General features: G+C 36.7%; 1 protein-coding gene across 2 annotated transcripts in view; it reads right to left on the minus strand.

Annotated features, from left to right (window-relative positions):
• csf1rb (colony stimulating factor 1 receptor, b) overlaps positions 1–14595 on the minus strand; it is a 44105-nt gene extending 29510 nt beyond the window's left edge. For both annotated transcript variants that reach the window (XM_084137864.1, XM_084137863.1), the window contains exons 1-4: positions 14435–14595; positions 4518–4778; positions 1780–2064; positions 1536–1669 (exon numbers count right to left, since the gene is read on the minus strand). In XM_084137864.1, coding sequence (XP_083993990.1) covers positions 1536–1669; positions 1780–2064; positions 4518–4778; positions 14435–14495 — 741 coding nt within the window. In that variant the 5' untranslated portion in view covers positions 14496–14595. The remainder of the gene's footprint in view (positions 1–1535; positions 1670–1779; positions 2065–4517; positions 4779–14434) is intronic.
• Positions 14596–23369: the final 8774 nt, after the last annotated feature.

Genomic DNA, 23369 nt, shown 5'->3' on the forward strand with positions numbered 1-23369 from the left:
TAATTACACCGTAACAATGACACCTTAAAATAAAATGTAACTAAATAAAGTGTAACCCAAATACCTGAATGTAATTACAGCTGTAATTCATTTCTTTAATTACATCTATAATTACACTGTTGACCTTCCCTTACCCTTAACCCACCCTTAAACCTAACCATACTATGAAACCTGTCAATACAACATGAAAACAATAAGTACATTGTACCCAACAATTATTATTTTTCTTTTGAAAATGTATACCTAGTATAAATTGTGATCGAAAACATCCATAACTATACTGTTACTTGTCCCTGTTAGGGCTGTAGATTGCATCAACCATTCGTTTCAGTGATTTTCTTTTGGATATGTGGTAAAAATATAAAGTATAGAAATATTTTGGTAATATTTTGTAATCCTTCTGGATCTTGTGATTATGTCTTGGTCTAGATCTGGGCCTCGAGGGGTCTGGAACTTGAAGAGTTTGGTCTCGACTCCAACAGTTAGACAAACAAGTTATAATAGTGTAAATTATAGATTGTTTCATAATTTTTTTTAGTTTGGGTGTGATTTGCATCATAAAAGATCTGAGCAAGATTTGTCCCCTGGCAGTAGAATAGATGGTGAAGATATGGCTGACACAGTCAACATATGACTGACATATTATGGCAAACTGAACTGTGCTCTGAACACGTTTTAACATATTTTTTTGCAAATGTTTTCTCACTTTTCTCACACCAAAAAAAAACGCTTTAAATAATAAACGGATATGCAATATGTGACAGCTGCTCCATAAGAGATGCAATTATTATGTTTATTGCGTGATTAATCTGAAAATAATACAAGAGAACTGAAATATGATGGCATCCAAAGAGGACACCAACAATGACAGAATAGAAACACAACTTTATTTACATTTAGTAAATAAAGTCGTAATTATGTTTTTTGAGCAAACAAAGCACTCGCATCACTTCATAAAATTGAAGTTAATACACTGGACTCGCATGGATTACTTTAATGATGTCTTTACTACCTTTCTGGGCCTTGAAAGTGGTAGTTGCATAGCCTGTCAATGGAGGGACAGAAATCACAGATTTGATCAAAAAGATCATTTGTATTACGAAGATGAACGAAGGTTTTGAAAGGACATAAAGGTGAGTAATTAATGACAGAATTTAAATTTGTGGGTGAATTAACCCTTTAAGTTAAGTGTTACCTGGAATTCCTCTACTCTTGATATGCATTTATGCATTAATAAAGGGTGGGAGTAGCTCAGTGGTGCTTTGGGACATTTGATTATTAATAAACATATGAAAGTTTGTAATATCTTTACTAGAATTTCAAAACAGACAGCAGTCTTGTCTGTGATCACAAGTCGAGAGTCTAGACCAAGACACTGTGTAATGAAATTAAGACCAAGGCCATGTTTTCAAGAGGTTTCAAGAGGAAAAAATTCAAGACCAGGATTGTCTGATTGATTCAGTTCCTTACCAATAATCTTTCTTTTTTTCTTTTTTTTATGTTTGTAATGAGATTGAATTCTTGGAACACTTCACCTTTTCTGATGAGCTCCAGGTGATGTTGAACGAATGATCTTGGTTTTTGAGGTAACAAGGGATACGCAGCGTTTCACCAACGATTCGCACATACTGATCGTCTGGAAGTGACAGCGGCGGCGGCTCTTGTGCTTCTGCAGAAAACACATGGGTAGCGCAGGATTGCTACAATAACGTACGATTCTCGCCATATCTTTCGTCAATGAAATTGGACAAAACAGCATAAAAGACTCACACAACTCACTTTCTAGGACAGTGATTTTGAAGACATCAGACTTCATTTGGACTCCATTAATCTTTGCAGTACACACATAATCTCCGTCGTAGCTAGGCTGAAGGTTTCGTATCAGTATGCCACGTTTGGGATCCGCAGTATAATTCATCTGGGACGGGACGTCTGATCCGTTCCTCATCTTGAGGGAGAACTCAGTACTCACTGGGTCCGTCACCAAGCAGTCCAGCCAGTGGTTTGAGCCTTCTTTTTCAACTATCAGTGGGTTTTGAGGGGTAGTAAAGGCTTTGACAGAATCTATTGCAGTAAAAAATACACACATTTCAGCCCATGCCAATAACTGATTATTATCATAACCTTGAACTTTTTTGTTCATTCCCACAATTTTGTATATTTATTAATTGCAGATGCTTTAATTCACATTTTGATTCATTCAATGCCAAACAAGTTAAAATAGCATTTCTGATTAAAGTCGATTTTGGGTAACACTTTATTTTACAGTATCCTTGTTACACATGTTACATGAAGTTTCTGTAGTAATAATGTATAATTATTATAATTATTCTGTAAATTATGTATAATTACATGCAACGAACCCTAAAACAAACCCCAATCCTAACTCTAACTCTATAGTAATTTGGCTACATGCAGTTAATTATTATTATTAAATGCATAATTACATTGTAACATGGACACCTTAGAATAGAATGTAACCCACTTTATTTTACAGTGTCATTGTTACATGTGTTACATGTAGTTACCATAGTAATAACAGTAAATTATGCATAATTACATGCAACTATCCCTCAACCAAATCATAACCCTATAGTAAGTAGATGTAGTTACGTAATATTACATAAATGTATAGTTACAGTGTAACAATGACTCCTTAAAATAGTGAGTTACACTTTATTTTAAGGTGTCGTTGTTACAGTGTAATTATATATTTAAGTACTGAGTAATATTAAGCAACTACATGTACTTACTATAGGGTTAGGGTAGGATTAGGGTTTGGTTGAGGGTTAGTTGCATGTAATTTGCATAATTTACTGTTATTACTATGGCAAGTACATGTAACATATGTAACAAGGACACTGTAAAATAAAGTGTTACCAATAGTTTAACCCAAATTTGTTCTTAAAGTCACAGTTAGTAGCCTAGAAATCTAGACGCACCCTAGCGGCAGCAATTTTGCAGCCAGGGTCGTCTAGCAACTCTCCGTTGACTTTCGAGAAAAAACAAACTCTAGTCAGGCCAATCACATCATGTATATAGTCGGTGGGCGGGCTTAACATAATGACGACAGAGTTGTGACAGTTCCCTCCTACTTGAAAACAAAGAAGAGCTGCTGCCGAACAGCAGTCTTTCCAATCGGCTTTGGTCGCGACTCTGGAGGACTTGGAGTTAAGCTTTTCTTTGAAAAAAAAAGAACAAAGAACGACACTTAAGTCATTCTTAAAAAAGGAAGATGTGTTCGGAGTTTTGCCGACCGGATATGGCAAAAGTTGAATCTATCAACTAGCTCCGCTGTTGGGAAAACGCTCTGGTTGGTTGTAGCACTGTCCTATTGCGTGCAGAGCGAATCTGAAAGACAACCGCTGATCCCGCCCCTCGGATTGAGCCCTGACAATGGTGTGTTCCCAGACCCAACATCTTGATGTGGGTCTGGCTTGCCAGGCTAAGTTCCTAGTGCTGTTAATAAATGTGGTTATTGCCCTGCTCTTTGGAATGCATGATTCTGATTGGTCAGTGGCACCATATACTGAGTTAAAATCATTTTGACTCTAAACTGCACAACTGACTGTTTGTCTCAGGCAAACAATTGGTTAAACTATGGTAACACTTTATTTTAGTGTCCTTGTTCCATATGTTACATGTACTTACCATATAATAACAGTAAATTATGCTTAATTACATGCAACCAACCTTAAACCAATCCCTATAGTAAGAACATATACACTGTAAAAAAATATTTACATGATTTGTTATCACAACATTTATTCTTTTGTCAAATCAACTTAGATAATTTATGTGGTTCAGATAGCATAATATTTTGAGTTACTGTTGATTAAACCAATCTCTTCATTGTACTCAGTTTTTAACATTTAAATGAACTTAATTTTAAGGCAACCAGCAGGTTACTTACTTTAAGTTAAACTGGCAATATATATATTTTTTTACAGTGTAGTTAAAATAATATTACTCAGTACTTACATTTATAATTACACTGTAACAATGACACTTTAAAATAAAATGCAACCCACTTAAAATAAAGTGTAACCCAAATTTGAATGTGATGAAGTTACATTGTACTTTCTCAAATAAATACAGAGTGATATTAATTAACTATGTACATACTATAGAGTTAAGGTAGGATTTGGTTTACTGTTAGTTACTTGTAATTATGCATAATTTGCTGTTATTACCATAGTAAGTACATGTCGTACCGTGTAACTACGTCACCTTAAAATAAAGTTTTACCAAACAGTAATTTCATGTTTCTTGTATCACTCTGTGCTGTCTTTCTGCTTAATCCATCTTGAATAAAATATTGTTCTTAAATTTTAAATATTATTATATATATTTAAAATAAATGTTTAGTCCCTGTACAATAAGTGTATCGTCAGTGTAAACTGTTAATATCAAAAATGAAACCCCTTCAGAGAGATGCAACATTTACTTTGCGATAATTACTGTACACTGGCTGAACATATATTAGATAATCGTTCTAATTTTAATAGTGCACATACCTTTAACATATATGTGTATCTCTGAGTACAGGTGTGTCTGATTCTTGTAACCGCAGCGGTATGTTCCCGTGTGCTCTGCGGTGGGGTTTCGGAGCGTGAGGACCGTTCGTGAGACGTGTTTCTGGAGTCTGGCGGGTCTCGTCCTCCATATGATCTCCTCCTGTCCCTCACAGATCAGAGTCAAGGGTTCGCTCGCAGACCAGACCATCTCAGACTGATTCAGAGGAGAGGAGTCCAGCTTTATCACTGGAGCGGAGAACTCTGCTCAGACACACAGAAGAGGTCAAGGTCAAGTGTGTTTATATACACTTTAAGAGCAACATGAGTGCAGACCTAAGTGCTGCACAACATGCAAAATGGCACATCACTCTACAAATTCATTAACAAAGGTAAAATTACTCATTTAAATACTAATAATTTAAAAGACAAAAAAAAGAGAGAAAAACATAATACAAAAAATCACCAGACAAATATAAAACATAAAAGGTGCTACGAAGTTACGCATAAGCCATAAAAAAATAGATATTTTAAGAGATGATTTAGATGTAGATAGAGATGATCTAATGAAAAGAGGTAATGTGATATTTAATTGATATTTTGGAGCAGTCAGTAAAAGCAGAGGTAAAGACCGAAACAAACATTCTCAAGAGAATACAGATATTCTTCGTCACAAGACTCAAGACTTTATTGTGAGCATTAAGCACAGAAATTATTCTCCAAAATTTTTCTTTAGGACCCGGCACAAAGTTTAAAAGACATTTTGTAGAATTGTGATTTCATGCATTCATTGGTTTCATGATTGTGTAAAATACTGTTTTTGTGTGATGTTTTTGTGTGATGTTTGTGTGATGTGTCATGAACTGATTTTGAACACAGTGCCGTTAGACTGCAGTCTTTCTGGGCTTATTGTAGACCAATTTTAACATCAACACGTCAAGCTTGTGATTTTCTTTTTCATCCATTCAGTTTTTCATTGCTCGTGTCAGTAACTTCAAGCAGTCCTGAAAGCTGGATATATTTACATACCATGAAATAAATAATAAAGCAAAATCTACCTTGACTGACACAAGTCTCGCCCTCTTTATATATTTACGTAACTTCCGTTCTGTCACTGGCCATATGTGACATGAACTTTGCCATTAATGTTATTTAGGTTTTTAATATCTTTAAAACAAGATATTTTCACCAAATATCCTGTGCTGGACTTGATTTGTTAATAAAGTGATGTGATCAAATGTCAAACCTGTTGTGTGTGTTCTGTATTTTGCTTAATGTATTTATGTTTTTCATGCATTTTTTTCTTTTGGGACTGTGAAAAATAAAATTGCGACAACAATTTACAATATTTAATTGGGCCAACAAATTGTTCCATTGGCTCAGCATATTATTTCTGATTGAGTTAATGTTAAGACACTTTTTGAGTTGGAGAGGTCTGAATTATTATTATTACATTTTTTTACAGTGAGCTGAGAGTCAGATCCGAACATTCTCTGGGAAGAAAATGGGATGAAAAAGATCTGAATGTAAGTAGGAGCATTCCCATTTCAAATCAACTCTATATTGAACAGGTAAGCAATGAGGAGATGCTAACACAGAAAAAAGAGCAGAGAACCCCAAGAAAAGTGAAAAAAATTATGTATAGAAATGTTAAATGCTGTGCATTGGTAAAACAGTGAGATTGATTTATTCAATGATTCCTGATGCCAAACAAAGGTATCATCAATAGCTTGTTTATTGTCATTTCATCATGCCATTTAAGTCTGTAACACATGCAACAGGTTACAGGTAAAGTTAGATAAAGATCAACCATAACACACACACAAAACAAAATCATTCCAGAAAACACGAGGACTTTCAACTGTGACATGTTATGATAGACAGTAGTCCACATTTGAAGTGGATCAAAAACGTTCATCAAAGTTGAGATGACAAGAACGGGTATTGTTCAAAATTCATGTGTAACTTTGATGAAAGGTTTTGATCCACTTCAAATGTTGACTACTGTATACCATCAAAATTATATGCACTTCATTACATTTATTGATTAGGATGGTCGTTTTAGCTAGATTATCGTGCCTTTTTGTTAGTACAAGTATAATATGTCATCAGAATGCTTTAAATGCGGTTTCTCCCGCGTGTTTATTGGCTCTCTCTCTTGAGTGCCTCCTGCATCATGGAGGCGATGCGGGACGTTTGCACGAGAAGAGCCTGATGGTTCTCCACGAGGAGGCTCTGAAGACGGGCCATGCTCTGCAGGTGAGTGATCTCCTGTTCGCCCCGGTCGCTCGCGAGCCGCAGGACCTTCAGCACCTCCACCTGAACGCTGGTCGCCTCCTTGTTCTCCTGCACCAGCTGATTCAGGCCCTTCACCATCTCCCCCAGCCAGCCCCTGCTCTCCTGCTCCTCCTGAATGAGCTGAGCGAGAGAAAGCTTCAGCTCGTCCAGGCCACAGCACGCCGGGGACGCCGGGGGCACCGGGGGCACCGGGGGCACCGGGGACGAGCTCTCATCCACATCACTCACTGTCATATCATACGGGCTGATTAGCTCTTCATTTGCTAAAGGGAGCACACATACAGTAAGCTGCAAAATTTCCCCACAAACAAGTTATATAATTATATGTCATACTCTAAAAATGCCCAACTTTGGGTCAAATATGGACAAACCCAACCGTTGGGTTAAAAATATAATTTAAAAATTTAACCCAACGACAGGGTTTGTCCATATTTGACCCAAATTTGGGTCGAAACAACCCAGCATTTTTTAGAGTGAAGAATTATTACACTAAATTACAGGTTCCTGAGCAAGACTTCACATTACATTACAGGTTTAGGCACTCTAAAAAATGCTGGGTTGTTTCAACCCAAGTTTGGGTCAAATATGAACAAACCCTGCCGTTGGGGTGATTAGCTCTTCAGTTGCTATAAGGGAGCACACATACAGTAAGCTGCAAAATTTCCCCACAAACAAGTTATAGAATTATATGTCACTCTAAAAATGCCCAACTTTGGGTCAAATATGGACAAACCCAACCGTTGGGTTAAAAATGTAATTTAAAAATTTAACCCAACGACAGGGTTTGTCCATATTTGACCCAAATTTGGGTTGAAACAACCCAGCATTTTTTAGAGTGAAGAATTATTACACTAAATTACAGGTTCCTGAGCAAGACTTCACATTACATTACAGGTTCAGTACACTCTAAAAAATGCTGGGTTGTTTCAACCCAAGTTTGGGTCAAATATGAACAAACCCTGCCGTTGGGGTGATTAGCTCTTCAGTTGCTAAAGGGAGCACACATACAGTAAGCTGCAAAATTTCCCCACAAACAAGTTATAGAATTATGTCACACTCTAAAAATGCCCAACTTTGGGTCAAATATGGACAAAACCAGTCGTTGGGTTACATTTTTAAATTACATTTTTTAACCCAAGGTTTGGGTTTGTCTATATTTGACCCAAAGTTGGGTTAAAACAACCCAGCATTTTTTAGAATGGCAGTTTTCCTCAAAACTGACCCACTGCCCTGAAACCCTAATCAAAAACACCTGAGCACGATCATCAAGGACTTCAGAGTTACTGAACTCTATAAAATGCTGGGTTGTTTCAACCCAACTTTGGGTCATATATGGACAAACCCAACCGTTGGGTTAAAAATGTAATTTAAAAATGTAACCCAAATGGCAGGGTTTATCCATATTTGACCCAAATTTGGGTTGAAACAACCCAGCATTTTATAATTCTATAGAATTATTACATTAAATTACAGGTACCTGAGCAAGATAAGCAAGGACTCCACATTACATTACAGGTTCAGTACACTCTAAAAAATGCTGGGTTGTTTCAACCCAAGTGTGGGTCGAATATGAACAAACCCTGCCGTTGGGCTGATTAGCTCTTCATTTGCTAAAGGAAGCACACATATAGTAAGCTGCAAAATTTCCCCACAAACAAGTACTGTAAAAGGTTATGGTTTAACTTAAAAAAGTAAGTAACCTGCTGGTTGCCTTAAAATTTTAAGCTCATTGAAGTTAAAAAATGTAAGTAATGCAATGAAGAAGATTGGTTTAATCAACAGAAACTCGAAATATTATGTTATCTGAACCACATAAGTTATAGTTGATTTAACAAAACAAAAAATGTTTTGACAACAAATCATGAAAATGTTTTTTTGCAGTATGTCCTATATGTAGGTTTCCTCACCACTGCCCTAAAAAACCCTAATCACAAACACCTGAGCAACGACTTCAGAGTCACTACACTGCAAACAAACATTTTCATGATTTGTAGTCAAAAAATGTTTTGTTTTCTCAAATCAACTTGGATAATTTATGTGGTTCAGATAACATAATACGGTAACACTTTACAATAAGGTTCATTAGTTAACATTACTTAATGTAACTAACCATGAGCAATACATTTGTTACTGTATTTGTTAATCTTTGTTAATGTTAGTTAATAATAATACAGCTGGTCATTGTTTGTTCATGTTAGTTCACAGTGTATTGACTAATGTTCATCAAGATTTTAATTAAGTATTAGTAACTGTTGAAATTAACATTAACAAAGATTAAAAATGCTATAGAAGTATTGTTCATTCTTAGTTCATGTTAACTAATGTAGTTATTAATGTTTATGTAGTTTATGTAATATTAATGTAGTTAACTAATGAACCTTATTGTAAAGTGTTACCCACAATATTTTGAATTTGTTGATTAAACCAATCTCCTTCATTGTATTACCTACATTTTTTAATTTCAATAAACATAAAAAATTTACGGCAGCCAGGTTACTTACTTCTTTTAAGTTAAAACAACAACAACTTTTTACAGTGTATAATTATTACATTAAATTACAGATACGGTAGGTGAGTTTGATCTGGCTTTGAGCTCAACTCTGCCGGGCCGGATTTGAGGAACCCTTCATATACAGTCAAGACACCAGATATAATTTTCTATATTTTTTCACTAGTGTGTGCAGGACACTATAGTTCATTTCTGTAAGTGAGGAGAGCAAAATAAAGTAAACTGTGACATATTATACCCAAATATTCTTCATACAGTGACTACCAGTAAAATTTATAAAAATTAGGGACCAAATATGATTCCGACACTTTGAGCTGATCATGTTTTGCTGAAGTGTGTTTTCTTTAATGCTCTTTTTACACACAGACTGAACAAAATGAAGCATTGCTTGGTGATTGGTTGAGCTAAACTGGTATTATCTAATTGTGTAGTTAAATTTAACAGCTGACAGATATTCAACATAATTCATGTGTGAGACAGTCTAACAGAAGGACGGACAAAACCAGTCAAATATCCACTGAGTTCTGCTCATATTTCATTACAATTTTCTAAACTATAGCGAATAAACTGTGATAATGTGAGAGATGTTGAAGGAGTCTGAATACATTTAGTTTTGACTGTATAAATGAAGTTTATGAAATGATATGTTATGTTTGGTGGTTTAACATGGTATACTTCATCTCAGCTAAACTCTACTCAGTTTAATGAGCTCGTATTAATTGAAAAACTACATGGATTGCTTTAAACTTTCACACTGCAGGAGCATTTAAATAATCCAGTGAAGGCAAAAAGATGCTTAAAAATGCAAAACATTTTCCAGGAAAATATGTAAACCTCCTAAAAAATGGATTTTTTTTTGTTGTAAATGTTTTTTGTTTTTTCTGCATAAACCAGTTTTATTCTCAAAACAAGACAAAATAATGGCAACGGGGTGAGAAAAATCAATGCAAAGTTCATAATTTTTCATCAAAATGACATTTCTTCTCTTCCCTGATGATGTGTTTACAACCTGTCACTAACTATGTTTCCATCCACCTGTTTTTATGCACATTTTGGGATATCACATTTAAAAAACGCTGGTTGGAAACGGCAAGATGTGCATCAATTCTAAAAATATGCATACATTTTATTTTCATCCAATAAGAATACATGCGCATAAACTACGATGGAAACACATTTACTAAATAAATCCCTTGATGCACAACATAAAACATGTGACTTTGCCTCAGCGTCAGCTGTGATTGGATAACTGGAGTAACCAGCGGACCAATGGCGTCGCAGCATCTCTAATGTTGGTTTGGTGTTTCTGAAACGCCGGAGTCGAAGTGTGTGATCAGAATGATTTGGTTTAATTCCCTCCAGAAGCGTCTCACACGAGTGTGTTCCCGAACACCAGCATCCGAACGCCAGAGAACACGACAGCGTTTACTGAGTTTCGTCTGACGCTCTGAGACACTCATTTATGATGGAGGGACAAAGAGCCACGATGGCGTATTTTGGCCAATTGCGGATATTTCGCCTCAATTTCTGATTTCACGATTTTGTTCTCTTGAACACACGAGGTGGAAACCCAGACAGAAACATAGTGTCGGCTCAGATCCGGACCGTGTTGAATCCACATGTGCCAGATGTGGGCCGGATCTGGGCCGACACTATGTTGCTGTCTGGGAACGCTGCTTTGTTTGATGCGATATTCCAATTCTGTGCATAATTTAATTCATAACTTTGAAAGGAAACACATGAGAAAACGATCAATTCCCAATGGACAAAATCAGGTCCCGTCCTACATTTGTTCTCGTTCCAAAAGCCGTTTCAATTGGATAAACGTCACAATAAGGGAAAAAAGCAACTTCCGTTTCATTCCGACTTTAATTCACCATACTGGAAAACAAAGTCTTATTATCTTTCACAGTTTTGCTTCTCAAGAATATTTGTCTTGTTTTGAAGTGTTTAGATATTTTTACTGGAAAACAAGATAATAATAAAAAAAAGATTAAAAGCGTTTTGCTCCACAATAAGAAGACCTTCCTATAGAACAACATGAGGGCGATTAAATGATGACAGGATTTTCATATTTTGGAGACTTATATCTCTTTCAAAAAATGTAAAGCAACTAAGATGTACAGTAAGTGTTCCTTTACACATGCAAACACATTTCAACATCAAGTCTTGATTGTCATTTTGCATCAACGACATTACCCAGTGGTGTTGAACTGAGGTGGACATCACGAAAAGTGAAACGTCAGAATGTGGTTTGTGCAAAATTTAAGGCGTGAAATGCGAAGTAGAGGAAATTGCGAGACACGACTTTGGATCGCAGTTTTTGCAACAACACAGGGTCTTGTCACATTTTTGAAGAAGGGGCCCGAGCATTATTTTTAACTTCGGAAAGGGGAAACGAGAGCAAGGCCTGAGATGTCAGTACGCGAGCGGGGAAATGTCTGAAGCGCAGTAGAAGAGCCCCTCTGATTGGGTCCCTCAGGAAACACATTGCACCGGTGGCCCGTTGCACAGCCACATCCCAGGGGTCTGTTTCCCATTCCCACTTTCACTTCTGCTTTGAGTCGGACAGGACACACCAAAGCTAGACAGGACTGTTACAAAGCTGGCCATCAAAGCCACAAACATCACACACCTGTCTTAAAAACACTCTGTTTCCCATGCGCAGTGTTCACACACACCGCTGACATGATGCAATGCAACATTTAACTAATGCACTGTGGGATTGTTGTTATTGAATGCATATTTTAAGAATTGTTTTGGACAACAGACAGTGTAAAAATGATGGGTAACACTTTTCCTTCATTAATGAATAACTACACAGGAACAAATGAGTAACGCACTATTAACACTACTATTAACTAACGAGAAACTCTGATTAATGAATTAGTAAGTAATAGCGCTCAGTCGAATGTGGTAGTTCACTATTAGCTAATCAATAACTATTATTTTTCATACCTCGCTGAAGACTATAAGAACTACTGTACAAATTCATAATGAATAATGCATAATGTATGATATAAGGTAATGGTAACCCATTAGTAATGAATCAAGTGTTACTACATCCTTCTAAAGGAACTAATAATTTGGATCAGTTTCTAAAGTGAAAAGCTTGATAACTCCCTAATATTGACTGAAGTCATTGTAAGCTTTTGAGAATTTTGTAAGGTTTTGGATAGAAATGATTCAAGTGTTACTACATCTTTCGAAAGGAACTACTAATTATTTGGATCAGTATCTAAAGTGAAGATTATGGAAACACACTAGTAATGAGTAAAGTGTTACCAAATCCATCTGAAGGAATTACTATTCAAAATCTTACAAAACGCTCAAAATCTTTCAATGACTTCAGAAGATATTAGGGAGTTATCAAGCTTTTCACTTTAGAATACTAATAAAAATAATTTAGTAGGATTTAGTAACACTTGAGTCATTACTTGTGGTTACCGTTAGCTTTTATTATAAATTATGCATTATTCATGTTAATTATGAACCTGTATATAGTAGTTCTCTGGGAGACATGAAAAACAGTAGTTATTGATTAGCTAATAGTGAGCTACCACATTCAACTGAGCGATATTACTTACTAATTCGTTAATCAGAGTTTCTTGTTAGTTAATCGTAGTTACTAGAATGTAAATAGTGTGTTACTCATTTGTACCTGTGTAGTTATTCATTAATGAAGGAACAGTATTATAAAGTGTTGCCGTATACGGTAATAAAGTACTTAGTTTATAGTTGAAATATTGTAGTCTCTACATTGTTAATATATTAATAGGCTATATACAACTAGTTAGTTCTTCATGCATTGTCACTGTAATTAACGAAATTATTATTGTTTAATTAGCTCATATGTAAAGAGTTAGATAATGTTTTTATGCTTTGTTAACAACTTATTAAATGTAAATAGTTCTCACTTTAGATTAGATCGCGGGAAATGGAAAAATGTCAGTTTAAAAATCATCATGTCTGTGGAGAGTCTCGTAAACAAGTGACCACATATGCCAAAATGTGTGTGTGTGTGTGTGTGGTGTGTGTGGTGTGTGTTTGTGTGTGTGTGTGCGTGTGCGTTTGTGTGTGTGTGTGTGTGTGTGTGTGCGTGCGTGCGTGTGTGTGGGGGGGGGGGGGGGGGGGGCTTAATGTATTTGTAAACATTTTAAGGAACACTGAATATGAATGCAATTAATGTTTGATAAAGGTAGTTTTAAAGCACTTAATTAATGACATTTTTCCTTTTTCCTAAAATCCAAAGTGAGAATATTTACAGTTGATAAGTTGTTAACAAAGCATAAAAAACATGATCTAACTCTTTAAATATGAGCTAATTAAACAATACAAATTGTGTTAATTACAGTGACAATGCATGAAGAACTCACTATTTGTAGCTATATAGCCTATTAATATATTAACAATGTAGAGTAATATATTAATATATTAATATGAGTTAACTATAAACTAATAGTACATTTATGATTTGTAAGTACTTTATTACTGTATACTTATTATAAAGTGTTACCAAATTATGTCTTAATTTGCTCTCAGAAGGAGGGTTACAAATCATAATTCTATTAAAAAGGTGAATTTTTTTTAATCATTATTTGTTTATGGATCTTTGTATTAATTTAAAACATTTTTTAATTCAATTAATTACATTTTAAAGAAAAAAATTTTTTAAACAAAGTGAGAAATAAAACAAACAAAATTAGTTTAAATTATAGCTTTTTATTAATGTTTATGTTATGAATTGTATATGTTAAAATTTTATTTAAAAAAATTAACACAGGATGCTTGGACTTGTTGGAAGAATCATTTTACCAGTATACAGAAATAGATTTGGTCCAAAGTAAACAAACAAACAAACAGATAAAGCGTTTTAAAATCAAAGTTAAACATCCTTTATTTCTTTTTGCCTTTCACAACTGGACATTAACAATCTATTCCCTGCGGGCTAATGCCTTTTGTAAATGAAGCCTTCGTCAGCATGTGTCAGGCTGATGCCATCGCTAAGATTTGATTTCTTGCAGAAGACATAAAGCGAAATTGGGGAGAGGACTGGAGGTCTAATTTTACACATCTATCAATAAAGTTAGTATAGAGATAAGAATTGACGTACCTTTAGCCATACAAGGCAGTACAGCAATGAAGAGGGTGATAGAGAGCATCCTCCGGTTCATCTTTGTCGCTTTAGGTTGGTAAAAACTGTGGTCTGCTGGTCTGAAACACTGCAGGAAAACTGGCTTAGGTGTGATGACACAATTTACTAAAGCCTCGTGCATTTTAACTTCCTCTCCAGACTGTTGAACTTTGAGTCCACTGAAAAAGCAACTTAGCCTTTTTTTACAAATCAGTTTTTTTTCTCTGTGCATCAGATCTAAGATGGATTAGACATAATTCAATAAGACATTGCATTTGTTTAAATTAGAACTGACATTTTAAGAGTGTTTACTATTATGTCATTAAATAAATAAGTAATATCATTATGGCAGTATGGCAGAAGAAATAAGAATAAAAGAATAAGAGCAATAGTTTAAGTTAGTATAAATGAATTAACAACTTTTAAGTTGTTACTATAAGGTCAAAAATGTTGGTCACTAATACACTGATGAGCACAAAACATTATGACCAGTTACAGGGGAAACAAATATCACTGATCAACACATATTTGTCACGTACTGCTCTGATATACAGTTAGAAGATCTTTAGAAGAGCTTTTATTTGGGATAATCCACGGTTGTAATCCATAAACAGACACAGGGTTAAAAACACGGGCTAACAATCCAAACATAAAACAAGGTCCAAGAAGCACAGGCAAACAAGGGAATCCAAAGAACAGGCAAAAGATCAAAACCATGAAACCGGGAACCAGAGGTCTGTACCATGACGGTAGTTGAACAAACTCAGGGTTGCAGGAATAGTTTCGAGTTGACAAAACCAAACCAATCCAATCAGGCTTTGTTGGTACCATGATGCTGATCATCAACTTTCTCTGTCAACTCAGGCTTTGATCCTGAATTTAGGAGTTTATGTGTGACATCAGTAGCGAACAGCCAATCACATGCTGAGAAACAGTGAAACTGAGATTCATTTCTCGCGAGAGAAGCAGCGCGATTCACTTATTAAATAAAAGTATTAAAATATTAAGAATTGAAACAAATTTACACAGCAAGAAGAAAATAGCTGTCTATGAAAGAGGACAACTAAAAGAAAAAGTCTCGCTACTGTATATCAGTGCAAGTAAAAGTTGTAGGGCCCTATCTTGCACCCTCGCATGTCTCATTCCTATTTTGCACCCGACGCACAGCGGACTTTTCCCTCCACAGACGCACGTCGGTAAATTAGGGAATGAACTTGCGCTCCCGGGGGCGGTTCAGCGAAAAGAGGAGGCGTGTTCCGGCGCAAACGTTCCCTGGTGCTATTTTGCAGTTTCAGAAAACAATTCCGCCACAGACCAGGAGAAACCGCGTCTAAAGTCAGTGCGTTATTCAGATGCTATTTTAAGGGCGCATGCTTGGCCATAATGTAGTGTGTGCACAACGCGCATACACTTTGCTTCTCTCATCTACACAAACAGTAGTTCCCATTTTTGCAAACCATACATAATTACAAGGGACAATATTACCACACAAGGGAAATCTGCTAAACCACACTGCTAAACACCAAACCACTTTTATGGTGCCTAAAACCCGGGGTTGGCGCAAACTAAACTGAAACATAGCTGGCTAGCCACCTAAACTGGCTTCATGGTATAGCCCCAGGACAGAACGGCTCAGAATTGCAGTTGTAACACAAACAAGACTTTGCAACGAATGAGTGGAAACACAGGGCTTATAAATGTAGAGCTAAACAAAATAATCACACACAGCTGAACATAATCACACATAATGAGTCAGGCAATGGCTACTGGGAAAGGGAGTTGATGATGAGGTAGCAAAGGAGACGGAAGTGCCCTCTGGTGGTGATCATGGGCACTCCAGCTGGCGGATGTGACATAGCCCCCCCTCTTATACTATGTGGCCCATTGCCTGACACAGTGGGCGTACATTTCATCTAACAGTTGGGGGGGACAATAAACATAACATTTCTAATTTCAAAAAGAGCAATTTTTGAAGGGGACATAAATAATACAGCCAAAAATTTACTTGTAAGGATATGTGTACAGTGGCAAACAACACAAAGTGATAGTTGTTTCAGTGTGAGTTAATTGGTTCACCACAGGGTCATATTAAAATTATTAAATTATTTTGCATCCACCACATAGTATTTAAGGTTTTGTCTGGGACAGAGGACGTCTCTTACTTGGATATTCAACTGCAGCAGCCCACTGATCTGACACTTAATATTTGCCTAAAATTAGACTTACTATTCAAGAAGCTACCAAACAGACTAGATAACGTTATAATCGCTAACATGTGTGGGGTAAGGGTTGCCAGGTTTTCACAACAAAACCCAATTGCTACTCAAACTAGCCCAATCGTGTTTCGGGGTAAAATCTGAGGTTTTTTTGGTGTGGTTCCCCTAGTAAAAATCGCATTCCGGGGGGGGGGGGGATAATAAATATTGCATTATTGGTGTCACTTAAACCCACAGACTTGAAAAACAACCCGTGGCAACAACGTAAAAGTAGCCCAATTCCGCAGCAAAACACTTTGCAACTTTTGGAAAAGCAGGTAATGGACCAAAGCACTGTGAGGCAGGGGAGAGGAGACTCAGATTGTTTCTAAACATAAAACGCTTTTGTTTTTGCCCCGTTTGCATTGGTTTAATACTTACAGAATTATATTATTTACAATACACAGCGTGGTTTTAAATATTTTTAGGGGGGGACAACCCTCAGATGGGGTGGGTCCTGAGCAGAGCAGAGAGAGGTTAGTGTTGACCTCTAGGGCCGAAACGAAACAGGCGGAGAGTTCAGTAATGGCCTCCGTGACTATAACAGGGCAGGTAGGACATTCAGGAGTGATGTCTGCGGCAAAGCAAGCAGAGTCTTCAATCACAAAGTAAAGGGAAGACCTCCGTATCTGGGCTAATAGAGAGTAAAGTGAAGACCTCCGAAGACGTATCAGGGCCAATAGAGAGTAAAGTGAAGACCTCCGTAGACGTATAAGGGCCAATACAGAGTAAAGGGTAGACCACCGTAGACGTATAAGGGCTAATAGAGAGTAAAGGTAAGACCATCGTAGACGTATCAGGGCCAATAGAGAGTAAAGGGAAGACCTCCTTAGACGTATATGGGCCAATAGAGAGTAAAGGGAAGACCTCTGTAGACGTATATGGGTCAATAGAGAGTAAAGGGACGACTTCCGTAGACGTATCAGAGCCAATAGAGAGTAAAGGGAAGACCTCTGTAGACGTATCAGAGCCAATAGAGAGTAAAGGGAAGACCTCTGTAGACGTATATGGGCCAATAGAGAGTAAAGGGAAGACCTCCGTAGACGTATCAGGGCCAATAGAGAGTAAAGGGACGACCTCCGTAGACGTATCAGGGCCAACAGAGAGTAAAGGGAAGACATCTGTAGACGTATCAGGGCCAATAGAGAGTAAAGGGACGACCTCCGTAGACGTATCAGGGCCAACAGAGAGTAAAGGGAAGACATCCGTAGACGTATCAGGGCCAATAGAGAGTAACGGGAAGACCTCTGTAGACGTATCATAGGAAGACTGTGAGTGCTTAGGGTGCCATTTGGGACAAAACCATAGTAGACAGAATGTTCATGAGTGGGTGCCGCCACCTTGGGCAAAACTGGATCAGGTGCCGCTGCCTCGGGAGAAGAGTACGCAGCCCAGACACATATAATGGCCATTGCTGTAACTGGGAGTGCAATCGATGGTGGGAGAATCTCTGGGACCACAGACTTGATCCCACCGGACTCGGATGCACTGGACTTGAGGTCGATGTTAGGACCACTGAGATGCCAGCCCACTCGCACCAACATCAGCGGTGAGGCATCCAAACTGGAAGCCAGTCTCAAACGCCTAGGGACCCGTCTTATGCCGAGTTCACACTGAACGATTTTAGGTACGATTTTCACTCGGCGACAGGTTTTGTGAGATCGCCGACAAATGCCCAAAATCATAGGCAAATCGATGCTCGTTCACGTGAGTGACAATCACACAGTGTGAATTATCAAAGACGCGATCTGAGAGAATCAACGATGAGTCGCCGACGCCCGAGAGATATTTGGCATGCTAAATATCTGGACCTGTCGGCGATTCAAAATCCTGCTGTGTGAATGTGTTCTGACTGAAAACTACATCGGCGAAGACCTACAGCCAATGAGAGAGCAAGACACAGGACAGCGGGATGTTCGGGGAGGAGTTATAGACCACAATATCAGTATTTTAATAGATATGATTACAATTATATCAAACAGAAACAAAGCAAAAACATTTGCTTGACCAGCAGCACATTGCAAAATTATTTATTTACCCCCAACTCTCTTTGAAGAACACACAGTCCTTGCTCCCCTCGTCTCCCCAACCAAGTGTTTTTTTTTTTTTCTCCTTTTCGCTGCAAATCAGCGCACAGACAATTTTGCAAATCTTCTTGCTGGCTACCATTTTTAATAACAATTTCAGTCTCGCGCGAGAACTCCGGTTTCACGCATGCGTGATCTTGCGTTATTTCCTTATCACTTCTCGCGCATGTTTGGTTGTGAAATGTAGTTTGCGAACCAGCCTGAAGCTGTATGCGATTCTTTCTTTTGTAAAGCATGCAGTGTGAAACCTCCTGTTGCCAATCCATCGTGCAGTGTGAACACAGCAGTGACTGAATGTTACCCCAGGACAGTGACCCGACTACTTTGAAAATCGTGCAGTGTGAACTCGGCATTAGTAGCTTCAGGTGCAGCGTCCATGACGGCTTTAGACTCTGCTGTGCCGGCCAAGAGTAGTTGTCGGAGCCATTTTAATGCAGTTATATATTTATCCATTGGGTGTCACTCTAACAATCTACCACCAACACCAGTGGCCTAGTGGGGCAAGATAGTAGTAGAAAGGCAAAAACTGCCTATTTTGGGCAATTGATTGCAGAATCAGGAGAAAATAGCTCATCTCTTTGGAAGTGCATTAACAAATTTTCTAAACGAGAAGGTATGCAAAGAAAACCATTGTTGGAGCTGAACATAAATTGAACACTTATTAGTACTTGTTTTCTAAAGACCTTGGTAAATTTGATTAATTTATCTATTAGAGAAAGTAAATTCTTCTCAAATTGTAAAACTTCTATTATAACCCCAATTTAATTTTTTAAGAATTATAGGCCAATTTCTATACTCCCTGTAATTATTTAAATTCTGAAAACTTAAAAAGTCATATTCTTACAATTTATGTTTATGTTAAAGCAGCAGTCCGTAGCTTTTTTTGTGTTCAAAATTGACAAAGTTTATATAATAAACGAGTACATCGTGAATCCATTTTCCAAACCTTGGTTTTGTCTTATCCTGAACCACTACGGTACGCCTATAATAAGTGTTTATATTGGGACTATTTTAGACCGGTCGGGTTGCACCGCTGCAGAGTATCCAGTGCCTGCATGAGTCATCAGTGTTCTTCCGCAAGACGCAGTTCTGTTTATTAACCACTAGAGCGCCAAAAGTTACGGACTGCAGCTTTAAGTGAAGTGCGACACTTTATGTGTCAAGCACTTTTTGTGAAATACATTTTATTATCATTTATTATATTTTTTTATAGGAATTAGGTGAAATCCCAAAAAAAAAAAAAAAGTAATAATAATTGGGTCGTGGCTTAATGACCATGGCAAATGTGGGTCCCATGACCAAATCAGTTGAGAACCACTGAAATAGTACACACAAACAGTGTTATTTTAACAAGAATACTCAGTATATGACTACCTTGAATTGAAACCGATAAAGGTGTCTGTTTTGATCATTGATGAACATGATGTAAAACTGGGAAACTTTTGGGCACAGGATACCTAAAACCGGGACTGTCCCCGGCTAGTCACCCTAGTGAACAGGGGAAAAAGCCTCAGATGTTACTGAGACGGACTTGCTCATTTAAGATCATCTGAACTTGTTATATATGAATACTGAGGTCAGGTTTATATTCTTACTTTTCTTTTCTCATAACATTACTTCACATGACCACCAGATGTCATGCTGAATTCAGACAACACTATGTCCATCCATGAAAGTCAGCATTAAATAAAAATGGACCCGTTAAGCCTATTATATATTCTGTTGCATAAACATAATCAGTCTTTTTCTTTGTCAAACTTGACCAGTGTAAGTTTTTATGCAACTGACTCCAGTTGCAAAATTACAGTCTACAGTGTTCATGAAACTTACAGTAGAAATGAAGCAAATTTCCTTTTGACCCACTTCACCAAGCCCTCGTGTCGACTTTTGTCAGTCCTTGGCTCTGGAGAATTAATAACAGTTAAATTGAATCATGTGTGCTTTTTTATTTTATTTTTTATTGAAACAAATGACTCAAAAACATTGATTCCAGCATACCAGCATACAACAACAATGCTCTACAAGACAAATATCACATCTTTAAACAAATTAACAAGTCATAAAAAAAATGAAAAAATAAAATAAAAAAAAAGCTAAATATTTCCTCCTTTTTCCTATTGAGACATTCAAGATTCATATAATTTAGTAAACATAGTGGGGACATTACAATATAAAGAATTTCTCCATAAAGTTTAACAAAATTTCATTCTTTTTATTTTTAATTAACTTTAACGACTTCTTTAGCGATTCCATCTCGATTAAGAATAAATTACATTTAGGTATGCATTTTGCAAATTTTTGTTTATGGATGTAATATTTACCATGCAAGATGTAGAAGTTCACCACATATTCAAACATTTTGCTTCTGTGTGTGAAAGAACATATTCACACATGTTCAGAAAGAACACACATGTTCACACATGTTCAAAAAGATGAAAGAACACATCTTTTAGAGATAATTTATAATTCACCTTTCTTGGGGCAAAAAGAAAAGAACTAACATCAGACCAAAATTTTAAAGATAAATCACAGTTGTAAAACAAATGAGCCAAGTCTTCCTTGTGTACAGTACAACAATTACATTTGTTGTCAATGTCCATGAATTTTGATAACAAAGCTTTACATGGGTAGATTTTTAAATGTACCTCTTTAACTTAACAAAATTTATTTGGATTTAACCATGCCTCTTTCCAATGAATATCAGCGATTTGTAAATCATGTGTGTCTTGATAACCAATCACATTATAGCCTTGACATCACTGAATTGCTGTGAGAGTTGTGATGGTCAGTTATTGTTTGCTGATATCATTAGAAATTAAAGTAAACAGCATTTTCTTTGTTGTAAACTATCAAAAATAGATCAATCCATAACTATTTTTTAATGGGCCTTAATCATGGTAGCACCGTATTTAATTTCTGACAGGAATGAAGACGAGGCTGTGAGGGATATAAGTCGGTACAGTGCATTCAGAAAAATTCATGATCTCATATCTCTCACAGCCTCGTTTTCATCCGAGTTAACTTCAATATGGTGTCTAAGCTGACTAATGGCAAACAGGTTGAAGATTATGAGGCACATCTAAGGAGACGATCAAGCAGAAATCAACAAGAAAACTACAAAAGGCCTACAAAACTGGAACAGGAAACGGGAACACAACCTTCAAAATAAAAGTCTAGACAAGACACAGAGAGCATATAAGAGTTACGCTTTGACATATACAACAATGTTATGTTTGACTGCATGGCTCACAAGGAAAATGTGCATCTTCAGTGACTACAAACTGAATTACCCTGACCGGAGCTAAACACAAAATATCACACTGAAACGTGTTCTCTAACAGAGAGCTTACATTGAAAAATGTTCCATTATTCAGTAACAGGCTTTATTTAGAATTACAATTATTAATAAAAACTTATTTAGAAGCATTATAAGGGGAAAAAATGTAATGTAAACCTATTGAAGGCAGCCACTGTTTTATGGTTTCTATGTCAGATCCAGATGCATTATTATTATCATCATCATTGTTTTTATACATCTCAGTATTTTATTGGATATTGTTCATCCTTTTTTTTTTTCATAACATGAAAAGTCATAGAATCCAATACTAATACTAGAATCTTTTTAATAGGTGAATTAATATGGCACAGTTGCAGATATAAATGATTAGGCCATTGTAATTACTGAACAACAAAAAGGTGATTATTGCCATTCAAATTTGTTAAGTGATTTTCATAGTACATAATGCAATTGATTTATAGTTGTCTCTGAATTTAGAACATTGAAAGATTACACACTTCAGGGTTATTATTTATGTGTAGATTTAAAATGCTTATCAAAATGTTGGGATTGGTTTATCACAATGCGGGACAGTAGAAGATATAGTATTTGTCTTCGAGAGGACATTTGTTTCCACTGTAGATGCGTCCATAACACAGACAACACATAACGTCAAATTATAGACATCATAATACAATCAAACACAATCACAGACATCACACACACAAAAGGGAGAGCATAAGATGACGTATATGACAAGTATTAACATGCTGTTTCTGTGAGAGCCTCATTCTGCTGGACAATCACCATCTCGTCTGCATTCATTTGTCCAGAGGAAAGTTTTTCCAGATGTACGAATGCTTCCAGATGGATGTGGTTCTCCAGGGTTTACGGCTTGTTAGTCGTGCACAAGCACAGGGTCGTAAGGTCACGCACCGTTGAACAGACAGCATGATGATAAAGATCTCGTTGCTTTGTTTCCTTCAGTCTGCCACAGTCGGCCAAACACAGAGATCGCAGGCCATGCAGCAACTCGTACGATCATAACTGCACATCACGTCATAAGTAAATAAAATGTTCATGATGAAATCATTTTCTCAAAATGTAATTAAAATCTTGAGCTCCACATTATGAGAAATGTATTAGCTACATTAAAAACTCACCATATTATCATAATACCTTATTATTATTGTTTATTAAACATAATTTACAGTGTTTTTAAAAAATCTAAATCCAGTCTTAAACTACCCATGAATGCATCAGAATTAAATATTCATGCAATTATCACTATTATT

The sequence above is a fragment of the Abramis brama genome, assembly GCF_963993115.1.
Source record: "Abramis brama genome assembly, chromosome: 15".
Classification (NCBI taxonomy): Eukaryota; Metazoa; Chordata; class Actinopteri; order Cypriniformes; family Leuciscidae; genus Abramis; species Abramis brama.